The 25,375-nt window shown below is 36.4% G+C and overlaps 4 protein-coding genes and 1 pseudogene across 4 annotated transcripts; all 5 read left to right on the forward strand.

Moving 5' to 3' along the window:
- Window positions 1-2,030: 2,030 nt before the first annotated feature.
- LOC117919362 lies at window positions 2,031-3,710 on the forward strand (annotated as a pseudogene).
- A 2,426-nt stretch (window positions 3,711-6,136) lies between these two features.
- Window positions 6,137-7,715, forward strand: LOC117917708 (putative UDP-rhamnose:rhamnosyltransferase 1). The gene has a single exon (XM_034834073.1). The coding sequence runs from the start codon at window positions 6,203-6,205 to the stop codon at window positions 7,646-7,648; it is 1,446 nt and encodes a 481-aa protein (XP_034689964.1). The 5' UTR covers window positions 6,137-6,202; the 3' UTR covers window positions 7,649-7,715.
- A 4,416-nt stretch (window positions 7,716-12,131) lies between these two features.
- LOC117919335 (putative UDP-rhamnose:rhamnosyltransferase 1) lies at window positions 12,132-13,804 on the forward strand. The gene has a single exon (XM_034836508.1). It carries the CDS (start codon window positions 12,159-12,161, stop codon window positions 13,545-13,547), a length of 1,389 nt encoding a protein of 462 aa, XP_034692399.1. The 5' UTR covers window positions 12,132-12,158; the 3' UTR covers window positions 13,548-13,804.
- A 2,310-nt stretch (window positions 13,805-16,114) lies between these two features.
- Window positions 16,115-17,590, forward strand: LOC117919334 (putative UDP-rhamnose:rhamnosyltransferase 1). The gene has a single exon (XM_034836507.1). The coding sequence runs from the start codon at window positions 16,120-16,122 to the stop codon at window positions 17,512-17,514; it is 1,395 nt and encodes a 464-aa protein (XP_034692398.1). The 5' UTR covers window positions 16,115-16,119; the 3' UTR covers window positions 17,515-17,590.
- A 4,714-nt stretch (window positions 17,591-22,304) lies between these two features.
- Window positions 22,305-24,190, forward strand: LOC117919076 (putative UDP-rhamnose:rhamnosyltransferase 1). The gene has a single exon (XM_034836126.1). The coding sequence runs from the start codon at window positions 22,427-22,429 to the stop codon at window positions 23,813-23,815; it is 1,389 nt and encodes a 462-aa protein (XP_034692017.1). The 5' UTR covers window positions 22,305-22,426; the 3' UTR covers window positions 23,816-24,190.
- The last annotated feature ends 1,185 nt before the right edge of the window (window positions 24,191-25,375 follow it).

Below are 25,375 nucleotides of genomic sequence, written 5' to 3' on the forward strand. Positions count from 1 at the left end.
AGTAAGAAGACTTCTAGAAAGCCAACTATAAAGATATATCAAACGAAAATGACATTAAGAAAAAAAAAAGTCCAAAATAAAAGGTAAGTAAATATCATATTTTCTAAGATATCTTTATAAAATTGTGGTGTACTAGATTCTCATTGCATTGCATCTTTTTTTAAAAAATACCTTATTTCATTCATATCATAAGTTTTTTTTTTTTTTTTTTATCAATTTAATACTTTCACAATTGAGATGAAAATTAGTTTGAGAAAAAAAAATCTAAGCTTGAATTGGTCAATAATATAATTATAAAGATTTTTCAAAATGTTTTGGAGTTCATATAATTGAGGTATCCCTTTGTTTTGAGTTAAAACTCGAGAGAAATAACATTCTAAATAAAATAAGGAAACCAATCAATTATCAAGTTGATTGATCGAGAATGGCTTAAGGATTATTTGTGCTTCCATTAGCAATGATCACTAGTTAACTATCGAGGTCAACCGGTTGAGCAAATGTGACCCAATAGTCACTTATTTGCTTGCTACTAATGACTATGTTATTTGTGCTTTTATTAGCAATGATCACTAGTTAACTGTCAAGGTCAACCATCAAGCAAACATGACCCAATAGTCACTTACTTTACTTGCTACTAATGACCATGTTATTTGTGCTTTCATTAGCAATGACTATGTTATTTGTGCTTTCATTAGCAATGACCACTAGTTGACTATCAAGGTCAACCAGTCGAACAAATATGACCCAATAGTCACTTTACTTGCTTGCTACTAATTACTATGTTATTTGTGCTTTTATTAACAATGACCACTAGTTAACTATTGAGGTCAATTGGTCGAGCAAATATGACCCCAAAGTCACTTACTTTACTTGCTTGCTACTAATGACTGTTATTTGTGTTTTCATTAGCAATGACCACTAATTAATTATCAAGGTCAACTGATCGAGCAAACATGACTCAATAGTCACTTACTTTACTTGTAACTAATGACTATGTTATTTATTCTTTCATTAACAATGACCATGTTATTTGTGCTTTCATTAACAATGACCACTAGTTAACTATCAAGGTCAACTAGTCGAGCAAATATGACCCAATAGTCACTTTACTTGCTTGTAACTAATTACTATGTTATTTGTGCTTTCATTAACAATGACCACGAGTTAACTATCAAAGTCAACCGATCGAGCAAATATGACCCAATAGTCACTTGCTTGCTACTAATGACTTTGCAATTGATCAATCACGTCTAGGTCACATGTTAGACATAAATTAAAAGTGTGTTTGGTAGTGATTTTTTAAAGTATTTTAGACAATTTGAGACTTGAAAAATTTTATCTGACGGTATTAGAAAAATTAGAAACACTTCATAAAATCATTATAAAATGTTACCTATGTCAAACAACTAATTTACTTGTACAACTCCTTTAGCAAACTCTTAAAACTTCATTAATTGCAAAGTTACTGGTTTTAAATTATTCTTTAATCATTAATTGACCCTTAAAATTATTTTAATTGCACTATGAACTAAAAGCTTGCATTTCATATTAAAGAATATCAGAAAACATACATACTTAAAAGTGATTTTAGGTAATGAATCGAGCATTTTTGACAAAGGTCCTTTGGCTCAGAAACCTCGATTAACCTGGGCAACTTTGTCGTTGAGATCCCAAATCTTCAGGAAGAGCTTGTGGCTAAACACGGAAAGAAGGACTAACACTGGAAAAATGTACGTCTTTTTTACAGTTGTGGAAAGGAGATGAAGATCATTGATTTTTTAATCCACCAGGATCTCTAAAATTGGACGTCTTCTATCGTTGCTGGCACCTGTTAAAATTGTGTGACTAGAACTTGCTTCTTTTACAGCATTGGATTCTGGTTGAACTGGTAAACAAAGGTACAATCGGCTCCAGTACATTTAAATTGTTGGGGTTCACAAATTTTTATTTTATTTTTTAAAATTTTAAATACGGGTTTTGTCCATGGTGTCGGGGACTGTATACACATAGGGGGGCTAAGTACAGACGAAAAAACTAAAAGAGTCTTAGGGTGTAAAGGCCATGGATTCTCAGGCTCTACGATCAAAACAAGATGATGCTAAGCTTCACAGAGTCTTGTTTCCATGGCTGGATTTTGGCCACATGATACCATACTTGGAGCTGGCCAAGCTCATTGCTCAGAGGGGTCATCGTATCTCCTTTGTCTCCACCCCTGGGACCATCGATCGCCTCCCAAAGTTGCCTCCTAATTTGACACCTTTCATCTCTTTTGTTAAGCTCCCCTTTACCCCATGTGCCAAACCTGCCGGAGAATGCTGAAGCCACCACGGATCTTCCGGAGAACAAGGTCCAGTTAATTAAGATAGCCTACAATTTGCTAGAAGAAGCCATGGCTGGCTTCCTAGAGACTGGGGCTCCCGATTGGGTTCTTCACGATTTTGCTGCTTATTGGCTGATGCCCATCGCCACCAAACTGGGTATTTCATGCGGATTTCTGAGTATATTCACAGCGTCTGCTCTGTGCGTTTTCGATCCTAGCGGTCAAGAGCATCGTACGAAGCCAGAGGATTTCACTGTTTCCCCCAAGTGGGTGCCCTTTCCCTCAGGTGTAGCGGTTCGGTACTTCGAGGTCATGAAGGTCTTTAACAGTGCTATAGCGGGTGATGCTTCCGGCACTTCGGATTTGAACCGGTTCTCGACCTGTCTCAGAGGCTGTGATCTGTTGGCCGTGAGAAGTTGCACGGAGTTGGAACCTGAGTGGTTGCGCCTTCTGGAGCAGCTTTACCAGAAACCAGTCGTTTCGGTGGGTCAGCTCCCTCCCATCTTGCCTCACGGTGGGGACGATGACGAGGATGAGACGTGGCTGGAAATCAAAGGTTGGCTGGACAAACAAGCAGGAGGATCGGTGGTGTATGTGGCATTCGGGAGCGAGGCCAAACCCAATCAGACTGAACTCACCGAAATCGCACTTGGATTGGAGCAGTCCGAGTTACCCTTCTTCTGGGCGCTAAAATTGAAGCGCGGGCCTTGTGATACTGAGGTGATCCAGCTGCCAGAAGGATTCGAGCAGCGAACCAAGTGTCGCGGGGTGGTGTGCACGAGTTGGGCGCCTCAGCCCAAGATACTGAGTCACCCCTCCATCGGTGGGTCCTTGAGTCACTCAGGGTGGACCTCTGTGGTGGAAGCACTACAGTTGGAGAGACCTCTAATTCTGTTGACCTTTTTAGCGGATCAAGGCTTGAACGCTAGCTTTTTACGGGAGAAGAGGATGGGGTACTTGATCCCCAGAAATGAGGAAGATGGGTCGTTTACAAGGGAGGCAGTGGCCCAGTCACTGAGGCTGGTGGTGGTGGAGGAAGGAGGCAAGATTTACAGGGACAAAGCCAAGGAGATGAGAGGAGTGTTTGGAGACAGGGACAGACAGAACCAGTACGTGGATACTTTGGTGAGTTGCCTGAAAGAGCATAGGCGGCATATCCATAAAGCAGCACGCGCCAACTGAAGCTAAATGGAATGGAGGATGTGAAGGGATCAATTTGTCAAACGCTTGGCACCATTTAAGCTTTTCGAGTTTAGACTTCAGAGCATTTTGACTAGTGACTAGTATGAGGTGATATGTTGCAACAAATTAAACCTGGTTTCTTCCTCAAGTGGTTTGTTTCAGTTGATCTTTCTGGCTATGAACTTATGGAACCTTTAACCTTTACAAATAGTTTTGTTGTGGGGGAAAAAGTGCTTCTGGTTCACAATTTTCATACATGCCGTGAAAAAATTAAATCGAATTAATATATATCCTGCTGTCAAAAATAGTATCTATTCAAATAAGGTTAATAATTTGATATTATTTTGATTTACAAATAAATAAAAATTTAATTATTTTAAATTTTATAATTAGTTTAGTATAGTTCTTGAGTCACAATCTTATGGCTTTGAATAGCTGCAGATATTCATTAAAGTTCAAATAAATTAATAAACAAATAATCACATAGTGACACTATATACTTAGAAAATTACTTATTATTATTATGGTTAGCATGAGTAAATACAAAAACCATGAAAACCACGAGTCTATTAACTATAGCAATAATCTACTAAATATGAAAGACGACTACAAAAATTTATTTTATTCAAAAGCTTCTACAACATAAGACTAATAACTAATTATTTATCTTTATTTTTCATTCTTGAAAGGATTTTTAAGGTTTTTTTTAATCAAATCTTGATTTTAAGGGTTTCAAAATTAAGAAAAATATATTGATATTTTGAAGGATTTTCAAGGTTTTTTCTTTTTGTATGGGTGAAAAATAAATTTGAAGTGTTTATTGGATTGCCTTAAAACTCGATAACTCTAATTATTTACCTTTCGTCTTTTATTTTTTTAATTTTTTTTAAGATTTCTTTATCAAATCTTGATTTTAAGAGTTTTGAGATTAGGGAAGGAGGTTTTGAGGAATTTCATCGGCTTTTCTTTCTATGTATGACAACTATATATATACTTTCAAATTTACTCCAATGTTTTTATCACCTCATACTAGACAACAAATTTTTTTAGAAAATAAGGTATTTTTCATTTTTCTTAATCTAAGAGACCAGAAGTGCGGGCACTTGTATGCTCTCCAATGTGACCCTTGAGCTTCTTAGGACATTTGAGTGTATTATAGTATGTGACTCATATTAAGGGAAAAATATATATGAAAAAAAAAAAGAGGGCAAATGCTTGTGGAGTGAAGCAAAATGATATATAGTTAAAGTCTTCTTATCTGTTTTTGTAGATGTAAATAATCTATCGAACCATATTAAATCTATGTGTTTTCTTTTCATTTTTCTCTAATTTTTCCATCAGGAATTATTGCACAAAAATCAACTAATGTTCCATATCAAACATTGAGCATCCAACTCAATTTTCCCTTTTATGTGTGGGTTTATACACTCCATCCCCATCATATCTCACTCATTATGCTCAATCACAACTAATATGCATTTTACTACACCCCTATCTTATCCTGAATTTAAACTCAAAAATCCACTTACCCGAACTTCACTTCTAGAATCTTCAACTAATATTTCTTGTATAAATACGAGTGGTAGGAAAGTAATTTTGAATCAGTTATATTTACAGCAAAATTACCAACTTCATCAATGTTATATTTGCCTTCTAAATAAGACGTGCAATTACAGTAGTTGGAATCAGTTGGTTATTAAGATATTTCCCTGGGAAAAATGGTCTTCTTGGACTTGTACATTAATCTCTTTCCAATCCTATAATATTATCTTAAACCAAATTCAAGGGCAGGGCAGGGCCTTTTCTTTGAAAAAGAGTTAATGACGAAGAGTGAACTGGGGTCGAGTCGAGATGTGAAGGCTCAACCACTGTGACCACGTAGTCATGCATACTTGGCTGTGGACTTGCCGCTTTGAACTGAACCGATAAAACAAAATGAATAATGAATAATGGATAATGGATTTGGTCGATGAGTTGTTCGCGACTTTTTCGACGAAACTATTTTAATACAATTTTCTAGATTTGATGTTTCTGTCAAGAGGATGACTGAATGACCAAAGAGCAAGGCGGCTGATAAAATTTTGGAAGTGACATAATTCCATGAGGTTTATTCTGCCGCAGTTGATTTTGGCAGTATCATAATAGTGTCATGTGGGGTCTGATTTTGTTATAATATGAAATTTTAAAGTTAAACCCTAGTCATTATCATTGTCACTCTTGCTCTTCTTTCTTGCTTCCCATAAAAATTTTGAAATTAATAGCTTATATATAATTTATTTTCAACTTAATTAGAAGTTGTATGCATCAATTGAATTGTAGAAAGCATGGAGCAATATATATATATATATATATATATATATATATATATATATATATATATATATATATATATATATTTAAATATTCTCTAATTGCTCCATATAACACTAATGCAAATTTGAGGAGGAGATTAGGTTAGTGAAACTGCAATAAAAGTCTCCTAAAATTTCTGTACTAACAGTGACTTTTAAAGATGATATTAATGGGGGCAAATAATGACCAACTCCTTTTCTAGGATTGAGATCAATTTTTCTTCAGCATGGCCGACAGAATCCCCACTTTTTTCTAATTCAAAGATGGAGGATAATTATAAGTCTTTGATTGGACAGTGACTTCTGCAGTCACCGTAATAGTAACTGCGCCAGCAATTTCTCACTTAATATGTATATACGGCAAGCAGATGAGCAAAGAACCCAAGCATCTTCTGCCATGGACGATCAAGAAAAACTTCATATAGTCATGTTCCCATGGCTAGCTTTCGGTCACATACTCCCATATTTAGAGCTGTCCAAGCTTATAGCTCAAGAGGGCCACCGCATCTCCTTCATATCTACTCCTAGAAACATCGAACGCCTCCCAAAACTACCTCCAAATTTACAACCTCTTATCGATTTAGTCAAATTTCCACTGCCCAACGACGACAACCTCCCTGAAAACGCAGAGGCTACCAATGATCTTCCCTACGGAAATATTCCGTACCTTAAGAAGGCATTCGACGGCCTCCAGGAACCCGTGACCCGCTTTCTCGAAACGTCACATCCCGATTGGGTTATTCACGACTTCGCTCCTCACTGGTTGCCGCCTATCGCTGCTAAGCATGGGGTTTCACGTGCCTTCTTCTGTATATTCAGTGCAACGGCCTTATGTTTCGGTGGATCAACGTCCATCATGATGGAAGGTGGTGATCCACGTACGGAGCTCCATCAGTTCGCCGCTCCTCCTCCCTGGGTCACTTTCCCAACCAAAGTCGCGTTGCCTCTTTTTCTGTTGAGGAGAAGCTTAGACCATGATCAAGCCAACGTTTCTGGTGTTACCGACAACTTCCGCCTGGGGTCGGCCATTTTGGGTTGTGACGTGTTGGCTATACGGAGCTGTACAGAACTGGAACCTGAATGGTTGGACCTACTCGGTAAGCTTCACCAGAAACCGCTATTTCCAATAGGGCTACTGCCCCCCTCGGCGCCGGTTAACGGAGACGATAACTCTTGGCCGCCGATCAGGGAGTGGCTGGACAAACAAGAGAAAGAGTCTGTGGTTTATGTAGCACTAGGAACGGAGGTGACACCAACTGAAGATGAACTCACCGAGTTGGCTTTTGGGTTAGAGCTAAGTGGGTTGCCCTTCTTTTGGGCACTGAGGAAGCGGCATGACTCGGTTGATTTACCTGATGGATTCGAGGAACGAACCAAAGGTCGTGGAATGGTTTGGAGGACCTGGGCACCTCAACTCAGGATATTGGATCACGAGTCGGTTGGGGGTTTTGTGACTCACTGTGGTTGGAGCTCAGTCATAGAGGGACTGCATTTTGGACAAGCCCTTATCATGCTGCCCCTGTGGGGGGACCAGGGGCTGAATGCTAGGACTTTCGAAGAGATGAAAGTGGGGGTAGAGATACCAAGAGATCAAGAAGAAGAACGGCTTTCCAGGAAGTCAGTAGCGGAGACATTGAGCTTGGTGATGGTGGAAGAGACGGGAAAAATTTATAGAAACAGAGCAAAGGAGATGAGCAAGTTACTAGGAGACAAGCATCGACATCACCGTTATGTAAGCGATTTTGTAGAATATCTACAAAAACACAGGCCTTGTGTCCAAGGACGATTGATTTAAACATGTATTTTGGTTTTTAAGAATGAGAAACATCTCTTCCTTCTCAAATCACAAAAATTTCAACAAAGTCGAAGCCTTGAGTGATATGCATTAGAACTACATATTCAAACCATTATTTCACATCCAAATCGTTAAACCGTGTGTGTGATGAAATCTATATCATTAAATAGAAGTCCGAACAAATAGAATACACCACTAGATCAAATAGGAGTCCAATTAAATATGATATTATAAAAAAGATAAAACTAAATACAATTACAAACAAATAAAACCTTATAATGTTACATGGCATCATTTGATTGATAACGTTTATATGATATTGAAAAAGAACTATTCTTGATATTTTAATCAAACCCAGAATTCTTTGTTGTAACATCCCCACTCACCAATTATTGGAAGAGCTCAACCTCACTTATTGGCCCAGCATGCAAATACAAAAACTATTAATTTCCATCTTTAATTGCAATCATGGGATTTCTCCTTGGCCCTTATCGGTGTCCCTACTCAAGCAGGATCATCTCCATATACATTGCTATTATCACGATTCACTTTACTTTAGGGCCAAAGAGACCTTACAAAAGTGGGTTTTTCCGCTGCGATAGGTGCTACAAATGGGTCCCTCTAGATTCCTCATATTTGCAGCACAAGAAGCACCCATTGCCTACTGCTTTATTCTCATGCAACTCCAAATCTCTAAACTGTGTTCAACTTAATCTCAAGAGTTCAAGTTACTGTTCCCATTCAATCATTGACTTCTTGGTTTGCTACAATTATTCGGATGCTAAAAAGAAGGAAAATTTTTGAATCATAAATTTTTCTTTAAGCCTTGAGAATACAGAAAATGCACTTTACCTGCAACTCATGATTCATGCCTTAATCAATCTGATTTTATTTTTGTAATTTTTTTTGGATTTTTTTTCATGCAATTAGTATATTTTAAATTCAAAAAAAATATTTGTGAAAATTTGTTATATATACTTGAAAATAATTTATAATTATTTAATTGGTTGCTAGAAAATTGGAACAAGAAAAATGGAAAACCTAAAAAACCCCTCTAAATGTTCGAGAAACCAATTTGGCCAACCAAATTCCATGATTAGCTATTTTCAACACAAAACATAAAGAGCCAAAGATTATTCTTCCTTTTCTTTGATTTTATCATAAACCAAACAATAGACATTCGAACCAAGATTAGAGAAGGAAGAAGCATATTAACAACCTCCACTAACTTTCTATGGAGGATGAGTTGAGTCGTTGACATCAATAAAGCTATGTTTGGTTCCAAAAGTTTGAAATAAAATGTCAATCAAAAAGAAAGAGAAGAAGAGTAGAATAAAAAAAATAAAAAAAATTTAAATTTAATATATTATTTTTATATTATAATTCAAATTTATTTAACTTATTTAACTCTTAAAGATTAAATAATTTTAAAATATATAAGTTTTCCACTAATTTTTAATTATATTCAATATTTTTTTCATGGATTTTTCATAATAAAACCAAATATAGAAAAAAAAATCATTTTTCTTAACATTTTTTTTCTTTCTTTAATACTTTTTAGAAATCAAACACATCCTAAATCTTTTATCAAATTGACTTTCTTTCTCCTATCTTTGTATTTTTTATTTTCTTATTCCAAAATCTGGTGTTGTTTTGATAATAGTATGATTACTTATTTAGAATGTCATAATTTGTCATGTGATTGTAATTCTATAATATAAAAATTTTAGATTTTTAGTCTATTTTCTAAACTTTGTTGCCTAGTTTAATCATTTCCTATAGTGTTAATTTCATTGAGATTCCCTAAGGTTTGGTGTAAATACACTCAATCACCATTAATTTCATAGGAGTGTTTAAAAATTCTCTAAAAACTAAATTTTATTCTCTAAAGAATAAAATATTTACATGAAATACATCTATGATCATACTAATTAATGAAATTTAAAGCCATTGGTGACTTAATGTATTTAAATTAAACCTCAATGAAATTAACCCATTTTTTCCTAATTATTTAAGATTGGTTTATATGTTTAAGCAATCACCCATTGATTTCCATTTTTATTATTAGCATCAAGATACAAGGGTCATTCTTCCAAATTTTGGGTATATTGCATATTCCCATATACCAAAAGAGCACAAAAAAAAAAATGATGATAAAAGGGATAAATGTATTTTCATTGATTATAGTGATGTAACTAAATGTTACAAACTATATAATTCAGAACATGGAAGTTGATTATAAGTACAGATGTTCAATTTCTAGAGAATGAGAGTTGGACATGGACCGCATAGTGAGGAAAAAAGAGTTGTTCTTAAAAGAAGACTTTGTGGAAGACAATAAGAATAGAAGAATTCTACAATAGATGTTTCTACCTCAAATACACATTTTCTTATTAGAATTTCTCTTCTGCAAACAATAAAAGGATAAGAGTTTGAATCACAAGGTTGCCCAAGACATTCTCATATTATGCACACACATCTAAAGGATTACGGATTCATGAAAGATATTGAAATCACTAATGAAGGTTTAGTTAACTTTTGTCTATTTGCATATTGTGATCCTATTTCATATGAAAAAGTAGCAAGTGATAAAAAGTGGATTCAAGTAACAAATAAAGAAATTCAATCCATAGAAAAGAACTATATATGAGAGCTAACTATTCTTCCATGTGGAAAGAAGCCCATAGACATTAAATGAGTTGATAAGACAATATAAACTTGATGGTAAAGTTGATTGATTTAATGCAAGATTGGTTGCAAAATGCTATAAACAAAATTCAAGTATTGATTATTTTGAAGTTTTTGCATCAATTGTTAGATAGATACTGATAATTGCACTTGCAACTAAAAAAATGTGAAAAATTTATGAAAATGATGTGAAGTTAACTTTTCTAATGATGTACTTGAAAAAGAGGTTTTTGTTAGACAACCATTATGGTATTTTAAGGAAAGGTAAGAGAAACAAGTTTATAAACTTAATAAGAAAAGTAGGCACGTGCTTGGTAAGGATGGATTTCAAAAGAATCATTTTGAGCATACGCTTTACATTTTGAGATGCAAAGGCTCACCCACTGTGACCACGTAGTCATGCATCCTTGGCCGGTGGATCTCCACACGTATAATATTCCCATTGCCGCTTTGAAGTCAACCGATAAAACAAAATGGATAATGGATTTGGTCGGTGCTTTGTGCGCGACTTTTTCAACGAAACTATTTTAATACAATTGATTTGATTTTATGTTTCTGTCAAGATGATGACTGCATGACCAAACAGGAAGGCGGCTGATTAAATTTTAGGGGTGGCATAATTCCTGGAGTTTTACTCTTGAGCAGTTGATTTTGGCACTATCATACACGTGGGGTCTTTTTTTTTATATAATATGGAAATTTAAAGTTAAACCGTAACCCTTTGCCTCGTTCTTCCCTTTGAATTTTCCTCTAGACGTGCGTGGGGGATCATGTCACAGATCATTTGCACGTTACATTTTAGATATGTGTCACTCTTGCTCTTCCTTGTTGCTTCCCATAAAAAATTTGAAATTAATTAATAGTTTATATATATATATATATAACTGCGCCAGCAATTTCTCACTTAATATGTAGATACGGGGAGCAGATGAGCAAAGAACCCCAGCATCCTCTGCCATGGACTATCCAGAAAAACTTCACATAGTCATGTTCCCATGGCTAGCTTTCGGTCACATACTCCCATATTTAGAGCTGTCCAAGCTCATAGCTCGAGAGGGTCACCGCATCTCCTTCATAGAAATGTGGGACAGAGACAAGGCTTTTGAATTTTTTTACTATTGTTGTTTTCCTGGTGGATCAGTTCCATTATACTAATGTTTTGTTCAACATCTAATGTTTATTTTAACTTTAATTTATTATCTTATTTATTTTATTTTAATTTTTTCTCACTTATCAATTATCATGAAACCATTTTATTAATTCAACATTTTTTTATAAAGAAAAAGATAAACTAACTATTTTTAAAATATGACTATTCATAATAAAAAATGAAATTTAGTATAGAAATATAAAAAAAAATATTATATTAGCTAATGTATGATGATATTATGACAAGAACATATGTTTAAACTTGTATGTTCTAAACTATAAAAAAAATCAGACCAAATTGTGAAAAAAAAAAAAAAAAAAATCTTTTATAAGAAAATTATATCAGGAAAAAAATGGAAATTTGCAAAAAGTATATACATATTTGATAGGTAAATTTTTGTCTATATTTTAAACATAGCTGAAATTGATTTCAACTAAGATTTTAGTTCATTCATACATTAAAAGCAATGTAGATACCGATGGTTTTTGGGTTTGTTGAACATTGGCACTAAACCCACCTATCCATCTACGAAACGTACCCACCTACCCACCTATCTACTCTCACTTTTTATTTTTTATTTTCCTAACAGCGACTTCTGCGTTGACCAGCTTTACTTCAAATCTCCCTACTTGATACGGAAGCTGATTAGAGTGGATTCCTAGCACCTCTACCATGGACGATCCAGAAAAACTTCACATAGTCATGTTCCCATGGCTAGCTTTCGGTCACATACTCCCATACTTAGAGCTGTCCAAGCTCATAGCTCAAAAGGGTCACCGTATCTCCTTCATATCCACCCCCAGAAACATCGACCGCCTCCCAAAACTACCTCCAATTTTACAACCTCTTATCAACTTAATCAAGCTTCCACTACCCAAAGTCGACAACCTCCCTGAAAACGCTGAAGCTACCACTGATCTTCCCTACGAAGAGATTCCCTACCTCAAGAAGGCATTCGACGGCCTCCAAGAACCCTTGACCCACTTCCTCATAAATTCACATCCCGACTGGGTAGTTCACGACTTCGCCCCTCACTGGTTGCCGCCTGTCCTGGATGAGCATGGGGTTTCACGGTCCTTCTTCTCCATTTACGGTGCATCGACCTTATGTTTCGCCGGATCCACGTCCATCATGCTGGGTAGCGGTGATCCACGTAAGGAGCTCCATCAGTTCGCGGTTCCTCCTCCGTGGGTCCCTTTTCCCTCCAACTTGGGTTTGCCTCCGTTCCAGATGAAGCGAATCTTAGGCTTTGACCAACCCAACCTTTCTGGAGTTTCAGACTCATATCGAATGGGTTCGGTCATTTCAGCTTGTGACGTGGTCGCTGTACGAAGCTGTGCAGAGCTTGAATCTGAATGGCTGGACCTTCTCAGAGAGCTTTACCACAAACCAGTACTTCCAATAGGGCTACTGCCTCCTTTGGCGCCTGTTAGCGGAGAGGACGACTCGTGGATTCCAATCCTTGAGTGGCTAGATAAACAAGAGAAAGCATCTGTGGTTTACGTGGCACTCGGAAGCGAGGCGACGCCAAGGGAAGATGAACTCACTGAGTTGGCTCTTGGGTTAGAGCTATCAGGGTTGCCCTTCTTTTGGGCATTGAGGAAGCGGCACGACTCAGTTGAGTTACCAGATGGTTTCGAGGATCGAACCAAAGATCGTGGAGTGGTTTGGAGGACGTGGGCGCCTCAACTCCGGATATTGGGTCACGAATCAGTTGGGGGCTTTGTGACTCACTGTGGTTTGAGTTCAGTTGTTGAGGGACTGTATTTTGGACGTGCCCTTATCATGTTTCCGCTGTGGGGAGACCAGGGGATCATTGCTAAGGCTTTCCAAGAAATGAAAGTGGGGATAGAGATCCCAAGAGATGAAGAGGAGGGTTGGTTTTCTAGCAAGTCGGTGGCCCAGACATTGAGCTTGGTGATGGTGGAAGAGGAAGGAAGGATTTACTGGGAGAAAGCTAAGGAGTTGAGCAAGCTTTTTGGAGATAAGGATCTACAGCAACGTTATATAAATGATTTTGTTGAATATCTCCAAAACCACAGGCGTAATCGGAAAGATTGAGTTGCTATATTAGATGCTGCATCTGTCTTCAATGAAGATGTCTTTGGCACTGGATCGGCGAATAATAGAACAAGCTTTCTTCAATTTTAAATCACAAAAGTCCAAACCAAAATCTTTGGAAAGATTTTTCCATTTACCTTCTATGTATTCATGTGTTGTGGCCGAAGTGCCGAGAGTGACATCCAACCTTCCAATATGTTCAAAGATCTCGAATATAAATAAATGGTTCATGTACACTTCACAATTATGATCAATAATTCAAACAGATCTTGTTAAGTTATAATAGTATCTTGTTTTTAAAAATAAAAATAAATTCCCGAATTATTGGATAAAATTAAATTTAATAAAGCATAAATATAATTTAATATAATAATATAGCCACTCGTATATCATTCACTATTTGATTAAATTTTAACATATTTTTAAAATCTAAAATTTAAAGAGAGAACTCACCTTTTACTCAATCTATTTTTTATCTCTTTTGATATAATTACTAACTTAGAACATAACATCTATTTCAATCAAGGTTATGAAAGTTCACAAGAAGCAAATGCTGAAGTTTCATGGACTTGTTGATCTTGTAGTAGTTTAATGAAAAAGGAGGGATTTCATGGGAATATGTTATTTGGGATCTTCTTGCCATGCAAGTTTAATATTTTCAATAAATTAAAACACTATCTCATTAAAAGGTTCTATGCATATATTGTTTTCAATACATTTCTTTATACAAAGACTCCATTAATTTGTTCCTCTTTTGGGACGGTAAACATTTCTCATAATATGAAGTGATCATAATCAAATCCATGTCTAAATTGAAATTGAGATATTGATGTAAGTTCTTTCCTTTTGATTTAGATAGGTTCATATCCCACAATTGGGTAGCACAATAAGTAAACTCATGGTTTTAAAAATCGGATTGGACAAGCCGATCCGACCACCAACCGATCACGGTTCCGGTTAATTAGGCCAAAAATAGGTTGAATCAAAATCAAATCGATTGAACTGACGGTCCAACTAGTGAATCAGACCAACTGGTTGGTTCCGTCCAAATCGGACGGTTCAATTAATTTATTTTTCTAAAAAAAAAAAATTATAGTATCAAAACGACGTCGTTTTGGAGAATATTAAAACACCGTCAACCCTCTGACTCGTTGTGACACCAATGCCAACTCCCACCGGTTGTCTCCCTGGCCGTTACACCGCATGCCCTCCCGCCCGACCTTCCAGGAGCAAAACCCGTTGCAACCATTCTCTCTCTCTCTTTCCCCCCTTCTTCTTCTTCTCCTTTGCTGCAAAGCCCTCTCCTAGCGCCGCAAACCCCCAACCCCCCCAAACCTGCTACAACTATCCCCCATCCCCCTCTTCCCCCTTCCGATGCCGCAAACCCACCTCCCAAAGGTCAAAGTGCCCCTCCGAAAAACCCCCGACTATGTGCACTATGCCTTCATAATTTTAATGTATTTTATTATTATTATTATAATATTATGTTTAATATTCCATTTTAACATATCCTAACTCTTTTATCAAATTGGCCTTCTCTCTCCAATTTTTATATTCTTATTCCAAAATCATGAATCTGGTATTGTTTTGATAATAGTACGGTTACTTATTTAGAATGTCATAATTTGTCATGTGATTGTAATTTAGTAATATAAAAATTTTAGATTTCTAATCTACTTTCTAAACTTTGTTACCTAGTTTAATCATTTCCTATCGGATTAATTTTATTGAGATTCCCTAGGGTTTGGTGTAAATACACCCAATCACCATTAGTTTCAAATTTTGTTAGTTAACACCCTAAAAATTTATTTCATTTATAAAATTTAATTTCTTAGAGGATTTTAGGTAAAGATATTTTAGATAGGAGTGTTTAAAAATTCTCTAAAAACTAAATTTTATTATCTGAAGAATAAAATTTATACATGAAATACATTTATGGTCATACTAATTAACCACTGTGACCACGCATTCATGCATCCTTGGCCGGTGGATCTCCACACGTATATTCCCACTGCCGCTTCGAACTCAACCGATAAAACAAAATGGATAATGGATTTGGTCGGTGCTTTGTGCGCGACTTTTTCAACGAAACTATTTTAATACAATTGATTTGATTTGATTTTATGTTTCTGTCAAGATGATGACTGCATGACCAAACAGGAAGGCAGCTGATTAAATTTTAGGGGTGGCATAATTCCTGGAGTTTTACTCTTGAGCAGTTGATTTTGGCACTATCATACACGTGGGGTCTATTTTTTTTTTATAATATGGAAATTTAAAGTTAAACCGTAACCCTTTGCCTTGTTCTTCCCTTTGAATTTTCCTCTAGACGTGTGTGGGGGATCATGTCACAGATCATTTGCACGTTACATTTTAGATATGTGTCACTCTTGCTCTTCTTTGTTGCTTCCCATAAAAAATTTGAAATTAATTAATAGTTTATATATATATATATATATATATATATATATATATATATATATATATATATATATATAACTGCGCCAGCAATTTCTCACTTAATATGTAGATACGGGGAGCAGATGAGCAAAGAACCCAAGCATCCTCTGCCATGGACTATCCAGAAAAACTTCACATAGTCATGTTCCCATGGCTAGCTTTCGGTCACATACTCCCATATTTAGAGCTGTCCAAGCTCATAGCTCGAGAGGGTCACCGCATCTCCTTCATATCTACTCCTAGAAACATCGACCGCCTCCCAAAACTACCTCTAAATTTACAACCTCTTATCGATTTAGTCAAGTTTCCACTGCCCAACATCGACAACCTCCCTGAAAACTCAGAGGCTACCACTGATCTTCCCTACGAAAAGATTCCGTACCTTAAGAAGGCATTCGACGGCCTCCAGGAGCCCGTGACCCACTTTCTCGAAACGTCACATCCCGACTGGGTTATTCACGACTTCACCCCTCACTGGTTGCCGCCTATCGCTGCTAAGCATGGGGTTTCACGGGCCTTCTTCTGTACATTTAGTGCAACGACCCTATGTTTCTGTGGAGCAACGTCCATCATGATGGAAGGTGGTGATCCACGTACGGAGCTCCATCAGTTAGCGACTGCTCCTCCCTGGGTCACTTTCCCAACCAAAGTCGCGTCGCCTCTTTTCTTGTTGAGGAGAATATTAGGCATTCATCAAGCCGACGTTTCTGGAGTTTCCGACAAATTCCGCATGGGGTCGGCCATTTTGAGTTGTGACGTGTTGGCTATACGGAGCTGTACAGAACTGGAACCTGAATGGTTGGACCTCCTCGGTAAGCTTCACCAGAAACCACTATTTCCAATAGGGCTACTGCCCCCCTCGGCGCCGGTTAACGGAGACGATGACTCTTGGCCGCCGATCAGGGAGTGGCTAGACAAACAAGAGAAAGAGTGTGTGGTTTATGTAGCACTGGGAACGGAGGTGACACCAACTGAAGATGAACTCACCGAGTTGGCTTTTGGGTTAGAGCTAAGTGGGTTGCCCTTCTTTTGGGCACTGAGGAAGCGGCATGACTCGGTTGATTTACCTGATGGATTCGAGGAACGAACCAAAGGTCGTGGAATGGTTTGGAGGACCTGGGCACCTCAACTCAGGATATTGGATCACGAGTCGGTTGGGGGTTTTGTGACTCACTGTGGTTGGAGCTCAGTTATAGAGGGACTGCATTTTGGACAAGCCCTTACCATGCTGCCCCTTTGGGGGGACCAGGGGTTGAATGCTAGGACTTTCGAAGAGATGAAAGTGGGGGTAGAGATACCAAGAGATCAAGAAGAAGGATGGCTTTCCAGGAAGTCAGTGGCGGAGACATTGAGCTTGGTGATGGTGGAAGAGGCGGGAAAAATTTATAGAAACAAAGCAAAGGAGATGAGGAAGTTACTAGACAAGCATCGACATCACCGTTATGTAACTGATTTTGCAGAATATCTACAAAAACACAGGCCTTGTGTCCAATTACGATTGATTTGAGGTTTTTAAGAATGAGAAACATCTCTTCTTTTCTCAAATCACAAAAATTTCAAAAAAGTTGAAGTCTTCCGAACGATTCAAAGTCTAAGTTATATCTATCTATAGAGCTATATATTCTAACCGTTATTTCACATCCAAATGGTTGAATGTGTGTGATAAAATCTATACAATTAAATGAGATAGGATTCCAAATAAAATATTATAAAAAGATAAAAATAAATATAATTACAAACAAATAAGACCTTATGATGTTACATCACATCATTTAATTTATAATGTTTATATGATACATATATTAAAAAAGATATTATTTGATATTTTAATCTAACCCACAACATGTACTGAAGAATAAAGAATAAACAGAGTTGTTATCCTAATTAATTATTGTAAAATCCCTACTCACCAATTATTGGAAGAGTTCAACGTCACTTATTGGGCCAAGTATGCCCATGTTCCAGCATGCAAATACAAAGACTATTCATTTCCATCGTTAATTGCATCATGGGCTTTCTCCTTGGCCCTTATCGGTATCCCTACTCAAGCAGGATCATCTCCATAGACATTGCTATTATCACGATTCACTTTACTTTAGGGCCAAAAATACCTTACAAAAGTGGGTTTTTCCGCTCCTAATGGGAACTACTAATAAGTCCCTCTAGATTCCTCACTATTTTAAACTCCAATTATCAAACAAGTAGTAACATTTGGAGCAAATAAGAAAGAACACGCAAGGTGTCAACTATGGTATTTGTAGCACAAGGAGCACCCATTGCCTTCTGCCTTATTTTACAACTCACATCTCTAAATGGTATTCAACTTGATCTCTAGAGTTCAAGTTATTGTTTCTATTCAGAGCAAGATTAGAGAAGGAAGAAGCAAATTAATGACCTCCACTGACTTTTTATGGGGGATAGGTTGAGTCGTTGACATCAGTAAACCTTTTGTGAGTGCTGCTTGTTTCAGTCAAAAAAGTTGGTTCCTAGAACCTTCTTCTAGTTTTTATACCAACTCAAGAGCTTTGAGAAGAGTGCCCATAACAAAAAATATTCCTTTTCGTTTTGCCTTCTTTCTTTCTTGAACTCCCGTGTTCTCGTGAACACGGATGATTCGTTTTCTCGAGCAAACGGACATATACTCGAAGTTCGTGCTCACGAGCACACAGAAGAGGTACTCGAATTCTATATCCATTACACTACCTTCTGTCTCCTATCCTTGAATTTTTTTATATTCTTATTCCAAAATCATGAATCTGGTGTTACTTTGATAAAATTATGATTATTTATGTAGATTGCTATATAAAATTGGTCGTATGATTGTAATTCACTAGGATAATTATTTTCAGATGTTTTTTTGCTTAAGGCTTAAAGTTACGTTCTCTTTATCTTCTCCTAGGACTTCCTGTATTTTCTTTTTCTTTCTATAGATTTGGTATTTATTGGATCCTAAATTATCAATTTTCATGTCTTAAATTAGAAGATGTCTTGAGTAAGATGTAACAAATTTCTATATGGAACCTAGTTATGATCCTCTGAATCAGTGATAATTGTTAAGATGGTCGATAACGGACACAAATGCAAGTTGGAGTACTCAAGGGTTAGCCTAAAGAGCTAAGTTTTCTTAAAGACGTAGGGGAATGGAGTCCTACACCACCAAGGACCAAGAAGTTTTGAATGGTAAGCAAAGAAAATACAAAAATAAGAAGCTTGAGACAAGTATTTCCTTAATTAAGATTGATATGAATAATATTTTTTTATTATTAATTATAATGTGTTAGGATTTTAGTTATATCAACCTCAAATAAAGGGGGAGGAGTGGGGGGTGTGAATAAAGTGATGGTTAATTTTTGGAAATTTAAACCATATGAATGCAAATAACAATTATTCAAAATATTATAACAAATATATTGGAAAAACAATTGCTTATAAAGTAAGGAGAGTAGGGAAAGGAAATTACAAATACTAGTTTTAATAGTGGTTCGATGCAATTCAATCTACGTCCACTTTTCTTAAGCTCCTATTCAAGTGAGTTCCACTTATTTAAGGTTTTTGACACAAGTCTTTAAGAATTATAATTAGATTGTGGTTCTAAGCACCCTCTTGGACTTATGGCTACAAATACCCTTTACAACAAAACTTTTCAAGTCAGAGTCTTCCCTTTAGATTATGGTTCCAAAGCACCCTCACAAGAAATAAAAATGAAGAATGATAATCTTATAAAATCCTAGTATAACTTCAAACTCAAATAATACAATAAAAAAAACTAGACTCAAATATATTTAAGAAAGATTTTAAATATTAAGCATACAAAATAATGAAGTTTGGAGTTTTTTTTATAGGAATTTGAAGCTCAAACTAGCCATTAGGTATGGTCCAGGGTCGATTGGTTGAGTAACTAGTTCGATCAATTCATTAGTTGTTAACATTTAATGCTTTAGCAAGCAACTATTGAAGGTCAAAACATCAATAAGTCAAAACTGAACCAACTACACCCCAACTATTGGATGAAAGAGAAGATTAAAACCATCCTCGACTGATCAAATCCAATTGACTCAAACAATTCCTGATCCCCTTAACCAATTACATTGTAAATTAGTGTTTAAATAACCCAATTTGGGGCTTGGAACATTTAACAACCTATGCTTAGCTTTTTAAAACATTTAAAGATAAGTTTAGAAAAAAATTTAGCTCAAAATTTTAATTGAAAACAAGAAATCATTTAATTTTATAAGAACTTAAAACAATTTAGCACACTGAATTAATGATTTTTATGTAAGAAAAAAAATAAAATGTATGATCCTAGTGTATCAACTTTACATAGAGATCTTAAGAAAGGTTTCAAAAGCTCTTCTATTTTAGCTCATCTTTTTTTTTTTTTTTCCTTTGACTTTGATTTGTCTTTGTAATTTACTACTTTGGAAATCTTTAACACTAGTCCCAAAATTTATTTTAATTTATTTTGTTATCATCAAAATCAAAATTAACCAAAACTTAACTTTACATATTACTTGTAATATACCAAAGGAAGGAATTTTTCTATCCTTGGAAACCTCTCACTCTTAGCATTTTTCTATAATCTTTATCCTACTTTATCCGATGGCACCAAGGTTGGGAGAGATAAAGATGTTATGATAGTCTTCAAATTCAATTGGTACTCCATGAAGTTGATATGTACATTCCTTGCTTGTTGAAGAAGCTAAAATTATTCAAGGAAAATATTGGAGATTTCATTCCAACATTTTATAGGTACAAATATGCATTTTCTACATTTTTTTGTAATTTTCTTTTGGAGGCTGAGAGAGGGTCCCTTGAGGAGGTTTGCAGTAGGTTAGCATATTTTATTGACTTTTGGGCACATGAGAACAAGGGTAGCTGGACTTGTCTTACTATGCACAAGTCAATCAATCACGTCATCCTATAGGTCTAGGAGTTCATCTTATTTATAGTCCTGGTTTTGGGATGAGGTGACTTTATGCATTTTCAAATACCTCGTTCGAGAGGTGGTGTATTAATTAAAGATATGTTGATTTTTTATACCTCCACTTGTTGATAATGACGTGGTGTGGGGGAAGTTTTAAGTTTTTTGGTCAACAATGACATGGCCAATAAGGATGTTGCTAATTAAGCATGGTTATTCCAAGGATTAAGAATACATATACTTTAAACTTGGCCTTATGGCTGGACGGACACTTCACGAAATCAAAGCTGAGCGACTACGAATTACCAATGGAACGATTGCACGCATGTGTCCACCTTTTGTAACATGTCTGTCTTACATTAATTGTTATTAGGCTGCATGTTTATAGTTTAAAGGGGCTCCATGAACGTGCCCACATCACAACTTGTACTAGTAGCCTACTAAAGTCATGTCCATATTTTTCTATATCGGCGACCAAAAATAGTCTGTGTTTACACACTTACATGGGTACAAGTATGACTTGTTATATCTCAGCAAGATTTTTAAGTTGTGCCAAAAAAAGGTGGTCGGGGCTATAACTTAAAACTTATAGCCGCACAATTATATTTGACCACAGGTATAACATTTATCAATGTTCCCCGTGGTTTTGTGCACTACCCATATTCTATGGGCACACTTTGGTTTACCTATTGGCCATGGGTGTTGGTGTGGTTAAAGATCTACCTTCTTTTTTCTATTGTTGTTTTCCTGGTGGATCAGATCCATACATAGAAATGTGGGACAGAGACAAGGCTTTTGAATTTTTTTACTATTGTTGTTTTCCTGGTGGATCAGTTCCATTATACTAATGTTTTGTTCAACATCTAATGTTTATTTTAACTTTAATTTATTATCTTATTTATTTTATTTTAATTTTTTTCTCACTTATCAATTATCATGAAACCATTTTATTAATTCAACATTTTTTTTTATAAATAAAAAGATAAACTAACTATTCATAATAAAAAATGAAATTTAGTATAGAAATATAAAAAAATATTATATTAGCTAATGTATGATGATATTATGACAAGAACATATGTTTAAACTTGTATGTTCTAAACTATAAAAAAAAATCAGACCAAATTGTGAAAAATAAAAAAAAAAAAATCTTTTATAAGAAAATTATATCAGGAAAAAAATGGAAATTTGAAAAAGGTATATATATTTTATAGGTAAATTTTTGTCTATATTTTAAACATAGCTGAAATTGATTTCAACTAAGACTTTAGTTCATTCATACATTAAAACCAATGTAGATACCGATGGTTTTTGGGTTTGTTGAACATTGGCACTAAACCCACCTATCCATCCACGAAACGTACCCATCCACCCACCTATCTACTCTCACTTTTTATTTTTTATTTTCCTAACAGCAACTTCTGCGTTGACCAGCTTTACTTCAAATCTCCCTACTTGATACGGAAGCTGATTGGAGTGGATTCCTGGCACCTCTACCATGGACGATCCAGAAAAACTTCACATAGTCATGTTCCCATGGCTAGCTTTCGGTCACATACTCCCATACTTAGAGCTGTCCAAGCTCATAGCTCAAAAGGGTCACCGCATCTCCTTCATATCCACCCCCAGAAACATCGACCGCCTCCCAAAACTACCTCCAATTTTACAACCTCTTATCAACTTAATCAAGCTTCCACTGCCCAAAGTCGACAACCTCCCTGAAAACGCTGAAGCTACCACTGATCTTCCCTACGAAAAGATTCCCTACCTCAAGAAGGCATTCGACGGCCTCCAAGAACCTGTGACCCGCTTCCTCATAAATTCACATCCCGACTGGGTAGTTCACGACTTCGCCCCTCACTGGTTGCCGCCTGTCCTGGATGAGCATGGGGTTTCACGGTCCTTCTTCTCCATTTTCGGTGCATCGACCTTATGTTTCATCGGATCCACGTCCATCATGCTGGGTGACGGTGATCCACGTAAGGAGCTCCATCAGTTCGCGGTTCCTCCTCCGTGGGTCCCTTTTCCCTCCAACTTGGGTTTGCCTCCGTTCCAGATGAAGCGAATCTTAGGCTATGACGAACCCAACCTTTCTGGAGTTTCAGACTCATATCGAATGGGTTCGGTCATTTCAGCTTGTGACGTGGTCGCTGTACGAAGCTGTGCAGAGCTTGAATCTGAATGGCTGGACCTTCTCAGAGAGCTTTACCACAAACCAGTACTTCCAATAGGGCTACTGCCTCCTTTGGCGCCTGTTAGCGGAGAGGACGACTCGTGGATTCCAATCCTTGAGTGGCTAGATAAACAAGAGAAAGCGTCTGTGGTTTACGTGGCACTCGGAAGCGAGGCGACGCCAAGGGAAGATGAACTCACTGAGTTGGCTCTTGGGTTAGAGCTATCAGGGTTGCCCTTCTTTTGGGCATTGAGGAAGCGGCACGACTCAGTTGAGTTACCAGATGGTTTCGAGGATCGAACCAAAGATCGTGGAGTGGTTTGGAGGACGTGGGCGCCTCAACTCCGGATATTGGGTCACGAATCAGTTGGGGGCTTTGTGACTCACTGTGGTTTGAGTTCAGTTGTTGAGGGACTGTATTTTGGACGTGCCCTTATCATGTTTCCGCTGTGGGGAGACCAGGGGATCATTGCTAAGGCTTTCCAAGAAATGAAAGTGGGGATTGAGATCCCAAGAGATGAAGAGGAGGGTTTGTTTTCTAGCAAGTCGGTGGCCCAGACATTGAGCTTGGTGATGGTGGAAGAGGAAGGAAGGATTTACAGGGAGAAAGCTAAGGAGTTGAGCAAGCTTTTTGGAGATCAGGATCTACAGCAACGTTATATAAATGATTTTGTTGAATATCTCCAAAACCACAGGCGTAATCGGAAAGATTGAGTTGCTATATTAGATGCTGCATCTGTCTTCAATGAAGGTGTCTTTGGCACTCGGCGAATAATCGAACAAGCTTTCTTCAATTTTAAATCACAAAAGTCCAACCAAAATCTTGTGAAAGATTTTTCCATTTACCTTTTATGTATTCATGGGTTTGTTTGAATTTTCCAAAAGAAAATGTCTATGTTTACGATAGATAATCTCTCCCGATCTTTTCATGGGTTTGTTTGAATTTTCCAAAAGAAAATGTCTATGTTCACGATAGAAAATCTCTCCCGATCTTGTGTGGTGGCCGAAGTGCCGAGAGTCACATCCAACCCTCCAATATGTTCAAAGATCTCGAATATAAATAAATGGTTCATGTATACTTCACAATTATGATCAATAATTCAAACGGATCCTATTAAGTTATAATAGTATCTTATTTTTAAAATTAAAAATAAATTCCCATAATGGGAATTATTGGATAAAATTAAATTTAATAAAGCATAAATATAATGTAATATAATAATTTAGTCACTCGTATATCATTCACTATTTGATTAAATTTAAATATATTTTTAAAATCTAAAATTTAAAAAGAGAACTCACCTTTTACTCAATCTATTTTAGATCTCTTATGATATAATTACTAACTTAGAACACAACATCTATTTCAATCAAGGTTATGAAAATTCACAAAAGCGAATGCTTAAGTTTCATGAACTTGTTGATCTTATAGTAATTCAATGAAAAAATGAAGGGATTTCATGAACTTATTTAATATTTTCAATAAATTAAAGTATCATATCATGAAAGGCTTTATGCATGTGTCACTTTTAATACAATTTTTTATACAAAGGCTATGAATTTGTTCCTCTCTTGGAAAGGTAAACATTTCTCCGAAAATGAAGTGATCATAATCAAATTCATGTCTAAATTGAAATTGAGATATTAATATAAGTTCTTCCTTTTTGATTTAGATAGATTCATATACCACAATTAGGCAACACAATAAGTAAACTTGCATTGATAACGCTTCTTAAACACTGAACGCTTTGCCCTGGTTCATGATATACTAACTCTCTTATCTTTGAAGTACGAAGTTGTTGCTCTTTTCTTGTATGGTAAGGTTTGTTCCTTAATAATTGTGATTAAGTTGGTACGGCTTTTAGACACTTTCTGGCGTATTATGTTCCATTTTCCTTTTGACCACACCTAGATTAGGAGGACTTGTACTTGATTAATTTGTTCATTACGTCATCATTGAGAGGGATATTGAGATGGATCGGTTTATCATCGATGTTATGGGCACTCGTACTTTCGATTCTTGGTGTCAGACAACCATTCCTTCTAGTTATCCTCTCCCACATGCTTACAGAGGAAGGACTCGAAGTTTATCCCAATCATTTAGCAACTTGCACCTATTACCAGGGCCTTTTGGCATGCAAACCATACATCTGTCAACCACTGGTCCAGATGGTGAGGATGAGGCTACGGAGATATAAGAGGTTTAGGTTGATCTTGGCCCCGGATCGAATTGTCCCATCTTCGAACATGGACTTGTAGTACTTTCTGTATTAG

Source organism: Vitis riparia, chromosome 7 (assembly GCF_004353265.1).
Source record: "Vitis riparia cultivar Riparia Gloire de Montpellier isolate 1030 chromosome 7, EGFV_Vit.rip_1.0, whole genome shotgun sequence".
NCBI classification, from domain to species: Eukaryota; Viridiplantae; Streptophyta; class Magnoliopsida; order Vitales; family Vitaceae; genus Vitis; species Vitis riparia.